Source organism: Lepidochelys kempii, chromosome 17 (genome assembly GCF_965140285.1).
Source record: "Lepidochelys kempii isolate rLepKem1 chromosome 17, rLepKem1.hap1, whole genome shotgun sequence".
Lineage (NCBI taxonomy): Eukaryota > Metazoa > Chordata > Testudines > Cheloniidae > Lepidochelys > Lepidochelys kempii.
Genome location: NC_136396.1, coordinates 17,335,622 through 17,346,895, shown reverse-complemented (window position 1 = coordinate 17,346,895; position 11,274 = coordinate 17,335,622). Strand labels below are relative to the sequence as shown.

The following is an 11,274-nucleotide window of genomic DNA, read 5'->3' as shown; positions in this document are numbered from 1 at the left end:
GAAAAACAGAAAACTACAGACACCGTGTTGTACTTTTTATAGAATTTTTACAATATATTTCTCTTCGTTTGCATATTTTACCCACATCTATAACTTTCTTGTTACATGTTGAGCTGAACTGGAATAAATCTAAAGGTCTGATCTATTTCAAACAACCAAAAACGATAAAAATTGCAAAGTAGTAAACCCGTAAGAAAAAAAAATTAAAAACCTCTTAAAGTGTTTAATGAAAGCAAGTCACATGTATCATTAGGAACAATGTGATTTGTTTTAAATACATCATCTGTGAATCAGGACACAATCGTTTTTTAATTAGGCACATTTTTTTTTTCAGCATACCTGTTTTCCAGCCAGCTTTGTACTATTCCACAGTATCATCTGCATCCACTTGGAACTGCTGCAGGATTTCAGAGAGCTATTGGTCATAATTACTCCTCCTCCCCTTTTTACATGATAGAAAAAAAAAATCAATATTTCTTGCACCCCTAAAAACCCACAATGAACCAGCATGTTGTAAGGCAGTGAAAGACTGACTCAGTGTCAAGCCAGGTGACAGCCCTTCAGTTCCATCTAGTGGTTGGAAAGAATATTTAGCAGCTAATGCCACTTGCAGCCCTTTGAGAGCAAGATGGCTGACTGGCAGACCTGCTGATAAGGGTAGTAAGTGGTACACCTAGATAGTAATTTTGGCCACTCCTGTGTCATTCTTACAGCCTTTATGCATATTGTTATATAGAAAGTAAAAATGCAGTGCAACAGAAAAAGAACGAGGATGAGGAAACGCCATGATAGGATCAGTGACAGATCTCTGTACAGTCTGTAATCCTGATGTAAAAAGAGGAAAAAACCTTCTGTAAATAAACATAGGCAGATCTCAACAGCGCATCACATACCTTACATACAGCACAATCAATCTATCGTATAACGTTACCAATTAGCCAGGGACTCGTTCCGAGACAGTGGGTAGGAAATCCACATTGTCCCAGAGCAGCAGTTTTAAAATGCTCATCTGACCCTTTGATACAATACACACTGTTCATTGAAGTGGACTTCAGAAGAGGACCATAGTTTTGGTGTAATAACCCTTGCCCCACCCCAGATTCTCCAGCAGGAGTTCACACTGTCAGAAAGAGACATGCATTTGGTTGATCAGGGAAGCTCCTAGCCTCTCCTGCAGTCAGCTGACAAGTTTAAAGGCATCATGAAGAGGGAACCAAAGCATAAGACTGCAAATTCCTTTATCTAGGAGTTAAAGGTATGACAAGTAAATCTCATGTTTAGTACTCAAAAGTCTCTCATCCTGGAAAGGGAGAGGGAACGAACTTTCATTATGTAATATTGCAGGCGTGTTTTCAGAGGAGTATGCATTTCTCTGCCTCTTTCCAAACTTGGGCAGAGGACAAGTTCTTCCTCCACTCTAGGATTTGCTTTGACTAAGAGAGCCATCCCATCCCCTGAAGAAGGTGATTGCAACTTCTGGTGCCAATGAGGGTCTTCAGTTTTTAACCCCTTCCAGTTTACACTTCCCTCCCACAACAGTACTGGCCTTCCATTCTCCTAATGGAATAGGAGCCAACTTGCTACTTCCAAGGCTGCAGCACCAATGACCACCCAAAAAATGGGGGCACTAAAGCACGTTGCACATTTCCCTCCCAGAGGGAAATAGCACCGCCTTTAAGATACTCCCAGTCCCAGGTGGCTGGAAGAGCACCATTCCACAAACTATTCCCAAATGCAGGGCTCCTATACACATGACAGTGCTACCCACTGGCCTTTTTGGACAAATAAGACCAGTGAACACAACACTCCGTTCCAACACAGTCATTGTCCTTATGCCATTTTGATCAGCTTTCCAGTCTCCACTACAGATGCATCTGGCTCTGCTTTCTTCATAGTTTCATTCTGGAAAAAAAAAATCTAAGCAGAATAGAAATTTTGCAGATTTTACATTCAACAAAACCAACCAGGCAATTAGCACACACAAAATGTAGCCCCACAACCCTTTAAGCTCTTTGCAATCTTCTTTGGAAACGGAATAACCAGCAAATTTGGGCAAGATTAAAGCCAATTTATTTCAACACAGGGGTCTGCTATTTATTCCACATTCAGCAGGAGTAATGCAGTTATTGCTATATGAGATAAATTGGGTTAATCACTAACCCCCCCATCATCCCTTGATGCTGGGAATCAGGGTTTCCCAATGTTCACCAGAAGGAGCTCCTGGGCCACCAGTAACAAAGAGTTAAGAAAAAATTATGCCATGAATAATTTCTTGGAAAGATGCCATCTTTGAGAAACATACAAGTTATGCATCACAGCCAGTGCGCCTCAGCTTCTCATACCACATCTTCGAAAGCTACTCCAAGGGAGCCATTGTGGTTTTTGCACTAAACCAGAACAATGCATTGTACATATTTAAGACAAAGTAGGGTAAGATCAATCGATCAAACCAAAAAGAACAGTAGAGGCTTTCACCTCTCACAAGGGTGCTCTGCCATCGGAATCTTTTAACTGCTCTTTGAATCTCTATATTTGTTTTAAAACCTAAAAGTTTAGTACTGAGTTAGTTGCTGCAGGTTTTTCTCCATGGGTAGCGGCTTTCAAAGCAAAGTGAAACATGGAAGGTTTCAAGTGGGAGCCATTTTTACTCTTACACAGTCCACCAAGATTCTTCTTCACTAATTTTACTTCCAGTGAAAAATGGATGCTACTGGTGGTACCAGCGTAAGTTCAGCAAAACTTTTCAAGCTGTCCCTTCCAGATATAGTCACTCGGTTTTACTGGGAGCAGATAATACAAGAACTGGGCCTTCTCCATTCTCATACTTCAGAAATCTTCGCCCGTTCACTCTCTGAATAAAAAAATACTTTTCTGTTTACTCTAACATGCTACAATATGTGCGTATGTAACTGTAGGTGACGCGTGAGTTACTCCAAAATGTGCTTTTTCTTTGAAGTGCGCTTTTACTTTTACAAATTCTACATCAAAGTGGAAGGAAGGAAGGCTGCAGAGTACCCATATGCTGAAGCTGAAGTAACTTTTCCTGAACGGAGTGAAGATGTTTGTTCCAAGGTTTCTATGGACAAACTATTTTATCCCATGCACTCCAGCCATGAGCCAGTATTAAACATTCCAGAGACTTGTTGATTTGTTTGGATAGTTAATGGCAAGGCTGATAGCAGCAATGTTTTTCAAGGCCTGGAGGGGAGGAAGAAAAGGAAGTTTAGCATCACAAACATTATCACCATCAAGTAATGGTTACTTTAAGTTCTAAAAAGCCACCCTCTGTTGTGTCAGTTTAACAGACATAGGAATAGTCTGTTCTCTATCCATCTGATTATCTTCTGGCAATGAAGTAAACGGTCATGCATCCAACAAGCTCTGGATGCTTAACAAAAAAGCAACTGCATTTCCGATTGCCCAGATGCCTCCATCTGCTAAATCTTTGCTTATGTAGAGGACAAGTCAGTTAAGGTGGATGCACCAGGCAAAGCCCATTGTAGTATCACTTCTAAATGGACAGTGGGTTTTACTATGATGAAGAAGAAGGAGTCTCATATCAAATGAGTTGACAGTTAAGAAGGAAGCTGGTGATGCAACAGAGATGTTGGGAGCGCAAAACTGAACTCAGGAAGTGTCTGGAAAAAATAACTCTTTCGGGGTCAAAGGCTGCTAATATTGAATTCAGTAGGGAATCTCCCCTGAATTCAGTGGGAGCAGAATCGGGCTCTATGACTTAAGTGATAGGAAAAGGAATGCAGAAAGCCTGATTTGGGACATGAGTTTTGGTTTTGATAACTCTCATCCACTCAACTGCCATTATCTGTAATATTATTCTTGGGTGGCTATCAATAAAGGAGGACACCATTTGTGAGTAGTTTCATTCAGCAGGAGCGCAAAGGGACCCAAACCATGGTGTCAGGAAGGAAGATACAGATAGTGCTGGATCTACACCAATCTTGCAAGACTACTCAAATCATCTGGGGAAGGTAAAACAACTTTAAATAGGAGAGTACTTTTTTTTCCATTGCCAACCACTATACTAATAAGCAGACAACTAAATTTTATGCGTGGGCTTGTAAATTTCCATCAGTTTTGCAAGATTGATGCAAAAACTTACAGGGCAGTTTTCTTGCTGATTAAATTCACAGGGTAGACCACTCACTTGACAGACAACACTAAGTTAGGTGACTTGAGTCAGTTTGTAGCTGCCATTTCCTCCCCCGGCTATTTTATATTGATTTTGTGTTTCATGCACTGGGGCTGTAGTGCCATAATCTGAAACTATAAACTCTTTTTTGTAACCAACTACATTGAAATATGAACGTCAGATTGGGGTGGGTGTGAAGAGGGAACAGATGGTGTATGGATCAGGGCACTAGCCTTTCACATCTAAGGAATCATTATTCAAACCAGTGAAATTGAATTTTGGGATCTTGTGCTAATCAGCAGTGACTATATATCTGACAAAAAGCTTATCCCGCAATCAGGAATGACTGGCTGTCTCCTGCAGGATGGGGCAGAGGAGATACTTCTGACAGGGATTTTTTGTTTTTTTACCTGTGCTGTGCAACGATGAAGATGCTCTTCAGTATTTAAGGCAAGCAAGTAGTCCTGCAGAGATCCAAGCTCCTGAAGCCAGAAACATGCTCAGTGAGATTGCTTTAGCAAGGTGTTTTTAACCACGTTATTCTACAGATCAGCATTACCATTCCACTCTCCATAGGATAGAGCCAATTCATCAACATTTTTACAAACCCATAGAAATATAGGGCTAAAAGGGACGTTGAAAAGTTATCTAGTACAGCCTTCTGCACATACACAGACTATCCCTGACAAGTGTTTGTCAACCTATTCTTACAATCTCAAATGATGGCGATTCCACAACCTTCCTTGGAAGACTATCCCAGAGCTTAACTACTATCGTAGTTAGAAACTTTTTCTTAATATCTAACTCCCTTGCTTCTTTATTTACTTCTTGTCCTACCTTCAGCGGATATGGAGAGAAATTTTTATAACAGCACTTAAAATATTTGACAACTGTCATCAAGTCTCCCCTCAGTCTTCTTTTCTCAAGACTAAACATGTCCAGTTTCTTTTTCCTCACAGATCAGGTTTCCTAAACCTCTTATAATTTTTACTCCTCTTTTCTGGACTCTTCACATTTATCAATTTTTATTTATTTGTTAAAGAGTGACGCCCAGAACAGAACATAATACTCCAGCTGAGCCTCACCAGTGCCAACCAGAGTTGGACAATTACCTTCCATTTCTTACATACTACAACCCTATCAATCCACCCCAGAACATTTTATTTTTTTTTGCACCTGCATCATGTTGTTGATTCACATTACATTTGTGATGCACTATATCCCTAAATCCTCTTTGACAGTACTACTGCCTAGCCAGTTGTTCTCCAGTTTGGAGTTGTGCAATTGATTTTTCCTTCTCAAATCCTTTATACTTGTCTTTATGGAATTTCATCTTGTTTTCAGACCAATTCTCCAATTTGTCAAGGCCATTGTGAATTCTCATTCTATCCTCCAAAGAACTAGAAACCCCACCCTGCTTAGTGTCATCTGCACATTTTATAAGCACAGTCTCCATTTCATTATCCAAGTCATTAATTAAGACATTGAATAGCACTGGACCCAGAACAAACTTGTGCTAGACCTCACTAGATACGTCTCTCCAGTTTGGACAGCAAACCACTGATAACTATTCTTTGAGTGCAGCCTTTCACTAGACCACATTTCCCTAGTTTGCTTAGGAGAATGTCACATGGGACTGTGCCACAAGACTTACTAAAGTCAAGATAGAATCACATCTACCTATTCACTAGGCCAGGAACCCTGCCCAAGAAGGAAGTTAGGTTGGTTTGGCATGGCTTGATTTGTTCTCAACAAATTCGTATTGGCTATTACTTATAACCCTATTATCCTCTAGGGGCTTACAAATTGATTGTTCAATAATTTGTTCCAGTATCTTTCCAGATATTGAAGTTCAGTTGATAGGTCTATAGCTCCCCCAGTTGGTCTATAGTTATGCTCAAGGTTACAGGATTTGAGTACAATTTTGACTCTGTGTTTCAGTGTAGATTGGCCTCGTCTATACTGATAGCAATCCAGCTCAGAGAGTGTCACATTTAAACCATGTTTTCAAATGGTTATCAAACCCAGCTCTCCCCTGAGCATAGGCAGAGGCTTAGAATATGCCTCTTTTAGTACCTTAGGAAGAAATATGCCCATTATTTAAGGTTGTATAATTAATAAGGAGGTAGCATAATATAGGTATATGTCCCTGTATTAGAATCTGACATTGAACTCCACAAGAGAAAATGCTCCCAACCTATCTGATGCCTATGAAATCCTGACCTATTTGTGCTGAGGAGCCAGAAAGCAGTCTAACAGTGCATTCTATATGCTATGCCCATTGCTGGAGAAAGGGTAACATACGAGTAAATGGATTGCTTACATTCACTCTGTTCTCTGTAACGAAGAAAAGTTCCGTAAGTGCACGATGAAGAGGAAGAAGAAGAACACCAGGCTTGGTCATGTCATAGCACAGGTTATTTTCCATGTGGGTTAAAAGCTGCCAGAGTGGCTTTAACAAGGTGAGGTCACAGTCTCTTAAAAAACAAACAAACAAACAAACAAACCACCAACAGTCATTTAAGCAGAATGAGGGTAACTCATATTAATGACCCCATTTCTGACTAAAAGAACAATATTTTCAAGGGAGCAGAAACCTAATGATAATTGCCCGACAGCGCTATGAAGCATGTAACAAGAAGCTGATTACGAAGGTAGACTTGGGTTTCAAAGTACTTGGTTACAGAAATGTAGCAGCATAATTAAAACTCTATCCTAAAAGCTTGCAGGGCCCCTAACTTTTTTTGATCCAAGGTCAAAACATTTAAGCACATGCCTAATTTCTTTCCCCTATGCAGCAACGCACTTATGCCCCTGCATCACATTAGGCATTTTCATGGACTTAAGCAAGTCCAAAGCACTTGCTGAATAAGGCTGAATTGCCGAATTGAGGTCTTTGAAATAAATGAATGCAGCACTTCATTAAATGTCTTGATTCCACTGGTTAGAACTTTGCAAGTCTAAGCTATAAACAGAAAGGGTATCCTAATTTTTTTTACATAGGTATAGGTAATTAGTATCACTTTCCAAGTAACAGGGTTTCCAACCCTGCTTCTCTTCACATTCCCATTCAAACATTGCTGTATTGTATAGTCTCTTCTACACATACGTAAAGTAGGCATCATCAAAAGAGAACTCCACTTCAGAGGCCTTGATCAGAGTACTACAGAAGAAAATTTGAAGTATTATTAGGACATTATTTCCAAAATGAAGATTTTACCCTATGTTAAATTGTTGCCCACAGACAAAGGCACAAGTGTTTTTAAGCACAAAATGTAAGAAGAAATTAGATACACATTCAGTAATAAATAACTCTGAACAATGGCTATGTACCTTTTAGCAAAGTTGCAGCTGTTCAGACTTGAATGTGGGCTAAAGTATCAAAATTCACAATGGTTCATAAGCATTTTGTATGCCATTGTCTGAAATTGCTGCAAAAATATTTTTATATATACAGATCAATACAACGCTTCTACATCCTTTGAGCTAGAAAAAGCAGGAGGTTGCTGACGCCATGAGGATTTTACTGAACTGAACATTGTAACTGAAGTGAGGGTCCATATATTGACCAACTGTCTACTTCTGCCCAGCACAATCACCTCTGCCACCCAGAATCAAGCATTAACTCACCGTAAGCTATAGCTCCGTTTATAAAGCTTGCCCTGACACAAGTCAAAGAAAGTTACCACCCTTATTGCAATATTGAATCCGGCAATGTTTTGTCTGCACTTTTTTCTTGAGCTCCTCATTTTAACTAAGAGGAGGAGACTCACCCTTGGATCCTTAAATTTATTTTAATAGAATCAACATGGAATCTGACTTATTCTGACTACAGGATTTGTTCCATAGAATCTTTTAAAAAAGCCATCTAGAAAAAGAAAAAAAAATGATTTTCAGAACATCACTACTTCAACAGGTTTTGGCTAGCAAGCCACTGCGAATATCCATCAGCAAGCCACTATAGTGCCTGCTTTAAATTATGATTCTCTGCCTCTCCACAGAGGCAGGTGTAGTGGACAATGTGGAGCAATGAGCTTACCTGTGGCTGCTGCCTTGCACTATCTTCAGGAGTAGGTGGATGGCCTTTAAACGCTGATGCCCAATCTGGCAGCATGCGACTCCTACCTGCCATTCCCAGATTTTGGCTAGTGGGAGATGTGGAACCACCCTTTCCTTCGACAGCATTTGCTTCAGAATCTCAAACCCTGGAATTGAAGAGAATTGTTGTTATTTCTGGAGGTAGACATTCTACTCACCTGCAAAACTGTCTTCTCCCCATAGATTTAGAATTGTTACACAAACAAAGATAAAGATATAAAAACCAAAACTTGATCTGTAGAAAGAGAATAAGGGCCAACTCCTGTCATCCTTAGTCCTTTCTTGGGCAAAAATTAATGGGAGTTACGTGGCTAAATTCCTTACACCTATATTTGAAAATCCTAATCCTAATATTTGCAATGAGAGTTTTGCCCAGGGAAGGACAACAGAATTTGAGCCCTAGTTAATATCGGCGGGACAGTAGGCCTAAGACAACTGCAAAGCATTCACAATCCAGATGCATATTTCAAAAGACTATTAAAAATATCATTAATCTGTTAAATAAACCAGCAAAGCCTTTCACACTGCATCTGCAAATGAAAACCAGAAGCAGTCCATCATAACCGATATAATTATTCTTTAAACACAACTTAAATTACCTCCATTTACGTTTATCATTATTATGACAACTCTGAAGTGGCCTGTTAAACCCAGGGCATAAATTATGGCAAGTATCCTGGAGATTGTGTGTGTGACTGGTCTCTGTGTTTTCAAGCTTCAGCATTTAGATACTGCTGTCAGTGTTAAGCCAGTGTGACTAGAAGTCACTCATCAAAACCCAAGTCACACAATGAATCAAGTCACAACGCTAGATCGTCTTTTAAGAACACTTGAGGGGAAAAAAAAGCCTACGCTAAGCAACCTAAAGAAGTATATGCCAAGGAATATTTATACAAAAAAAATTGTGAAAGCATGGATCAAAATAATTACAATAAGTCCCTTTGGTCACACTCTGAACGGAGCTTACCTGTCTGGAACCTTCCAAGGTGACCTGCTGTCACTGTAAACTTGTAACCCCATTCAGTATTACTCATGTCAGAGGTAAACCGATAATACAGTGTATCTCCTGTGCAGCAGGGAAGGAAAAAACCATCCACATTAGAAAAAACAATAACTCAATAAGGTACTATAACAAAGAATACAGCAGAAAAGATTATTAAAATAATTTGCTTCTAGATGAGATCATCTTTTATTCTTCTGGTAATTCCAAAGTGAACAGAACATAAGACAAATGGGAGACTGATCCACAATGCAAAACAGCTGCCACCAGTGTATAAAAATACACACACAGAGATTAATGCTTTCTATATTTTTTGTCAGATAGTTGCTTCAGACAAGTGGGGAGATTATAAAGGAAACTGTAGTGCACATTAATAAACCTTTTTTTCTGACTGTACTGAGAACGATTAATGATTTAGGAGATATTTATGAGATAACCAAAACCCTTATATGTCCAGCAGAATTTCCAGTACATTAACAAGAAAAGATAGTAAGTTACTAAAGCAGGGATCACTGCTTTTAATTACCAGATGGGAGTCCTTAAGCTTCTGAAACCTCTTTTCTGTACAAAGGATGTTTTTCAAGAGGCTCCTTTCCAGGAAGCTCTCTTTTTTCCTTCTCTTTTGTGTACTGCCTATGGAAGGCAGTACATAAAACAACATGTCTATGGCTGTTCATTTCAATGTCAGTAGCCCTTGTTTCCATGGCACGTCCATAAGCTGGCACGTGACACTTAGCTATTCACGTAACTTCTGGGATGATGCTCTGAAATGACTTGTCAGAAAAGCAGTGCAGAATTGCAGACTTCCACTACAGGAATTAAACTGTTGTATCTGGTCACTCAACATTGGTGACAAGTAAACCCTTCAATTCAAGAAGAGTTTTCAAAAAGTTTAACAGTTTTATGATCAGGCTGTGGAGCAATCCAAGAAGTCCTTGCTGTTTTTATATTCAAGCTATGACTTTCTGAAAGGGCAAGGTAGCTATCAAACTATAATTCCAAAACACAAAATACCTCTATCCACTTGGTTACTTATAGCTGCCACCAGCGCTCCAAATCAGAAAGCCCTTGCAATGCTGCCTCAGAAGTCTATGCTAGGACATGCAATAAGTTAATAGTCAAGTTAGTGCATAACTTGCAAAATGAGTCCAATCACAGAATCATAGAAATGGGACTGGAACGGACCTCGAGAGAGGTCATTTAGTCCAGCCCTGTGTACTGAGACGGGTCAAATATACCTAGACCATCCTTGACAGGTGTTGGTCTAACTTGTTCTTGGAAACCTCTAGTGATGGGAATTCCACAACCTCCCTTGGTAACCTGTTCTAGTGTTTAACTATACTTCTAGTTAGAAAGTTTTTCCTAATATCTAACCTAAATCTCCCTTGCTGCAGATTAAGTCAATTACTTCTTGTCCTACCTTCAGCAGACACAGAATAATTTATCACTGTCCTCTTTGTAACAGCTCTTAACATATCTGAAGACTATAATTAAGTCCCCTCTCAGTCTTCTTTTCTCAACACTAAACATGCCCTCCTCCCCCCTTTTTTTAAACCTTTCCACATAGATCAGTTTTTTAAAACCTTTTTTTAAATTTTTGTTGCTCTCCTCTGGACTCCAACCAATTTGTGGGAGCCCAGATTTGGACACAGTATTCCAGCTGAGACCTCACCAGTGCCAAGCAGAGTGGAACAATTACCTCCTGCATTTTACACAATGCTTCTGTTAATACACCCCAGAACGATATTAGTCTTTGGCACAACTGTATTACATTGTGGGCTTGTATTGAATTTGTGATTCATTGTAACCCCCAAATCTTTCTCAGCAGTACTATGCTTAGCCAGTTATTACACATTTTGTATTTGCATATTTTATTTTTCCTTCTTAAGTGTAGTACTTTGCACTTGTCTTTATTGAATTTCATCCCTGTTGCTTTCAGGCTAGTTCTACAAAGCAAATGGAGAACACAAAATGTATTTGAGCAAAGAGGAGATGGGGTAAGAGCAGAAGTTTTGCCAAACATCAG

The 11,274-nt window shown here is 39.5% G+C and overlaps 1 protein-coding gene across 5 annotated transcripts in view; it reads right to left on the bottom strand.

The window, feature by feature from the left end:
* Nucleotides 1–457: 457 nt before the first annotated feature.
* The window catches only part of ZZEF1 (zinc finger ZZ-type and EF-hand domain containing 1), an 82,188-nt gene continuing 71,371 nt past the window's right edge, over nt 458–11,274 (bottom strand). For 3 of the 5 annotated variants that reach the window (XM_073316182.2, XM_073316183.2, XM_073316186.2), the window contains 6 exons: nt 9,216–9,314; nt 8,190–8,355; nt 7,260–7,313; nt 6,474–6,627; nt 4,561–4,632; nt 458–3,198 (listed from right to left, as the gene is read on the bottom strand). In XM_073316182.2, the coding sequence (XP_073172283.1) occupies nt 3,124–3,198; nt 4,561–4,632; nt 6,474–6,627; nt 7,260–7,313; nt 8,190–8,355; nt 9,216–9,314 (620 nt within the window). In that variant the 3' untranslated portion in view covers nt 458–3,123. The remainder of the gene's footprint in view (nt 3,199–4,560; nt 4,633–6,473; nt 6,628–7,259; nt 7,314–8,189; nt 8,356–9,215; nt 9,315–11,274) is intronic. The other 2 variants (XM_073316184.2, XM_073316185.2) reach the window with 1 other exon arrangement.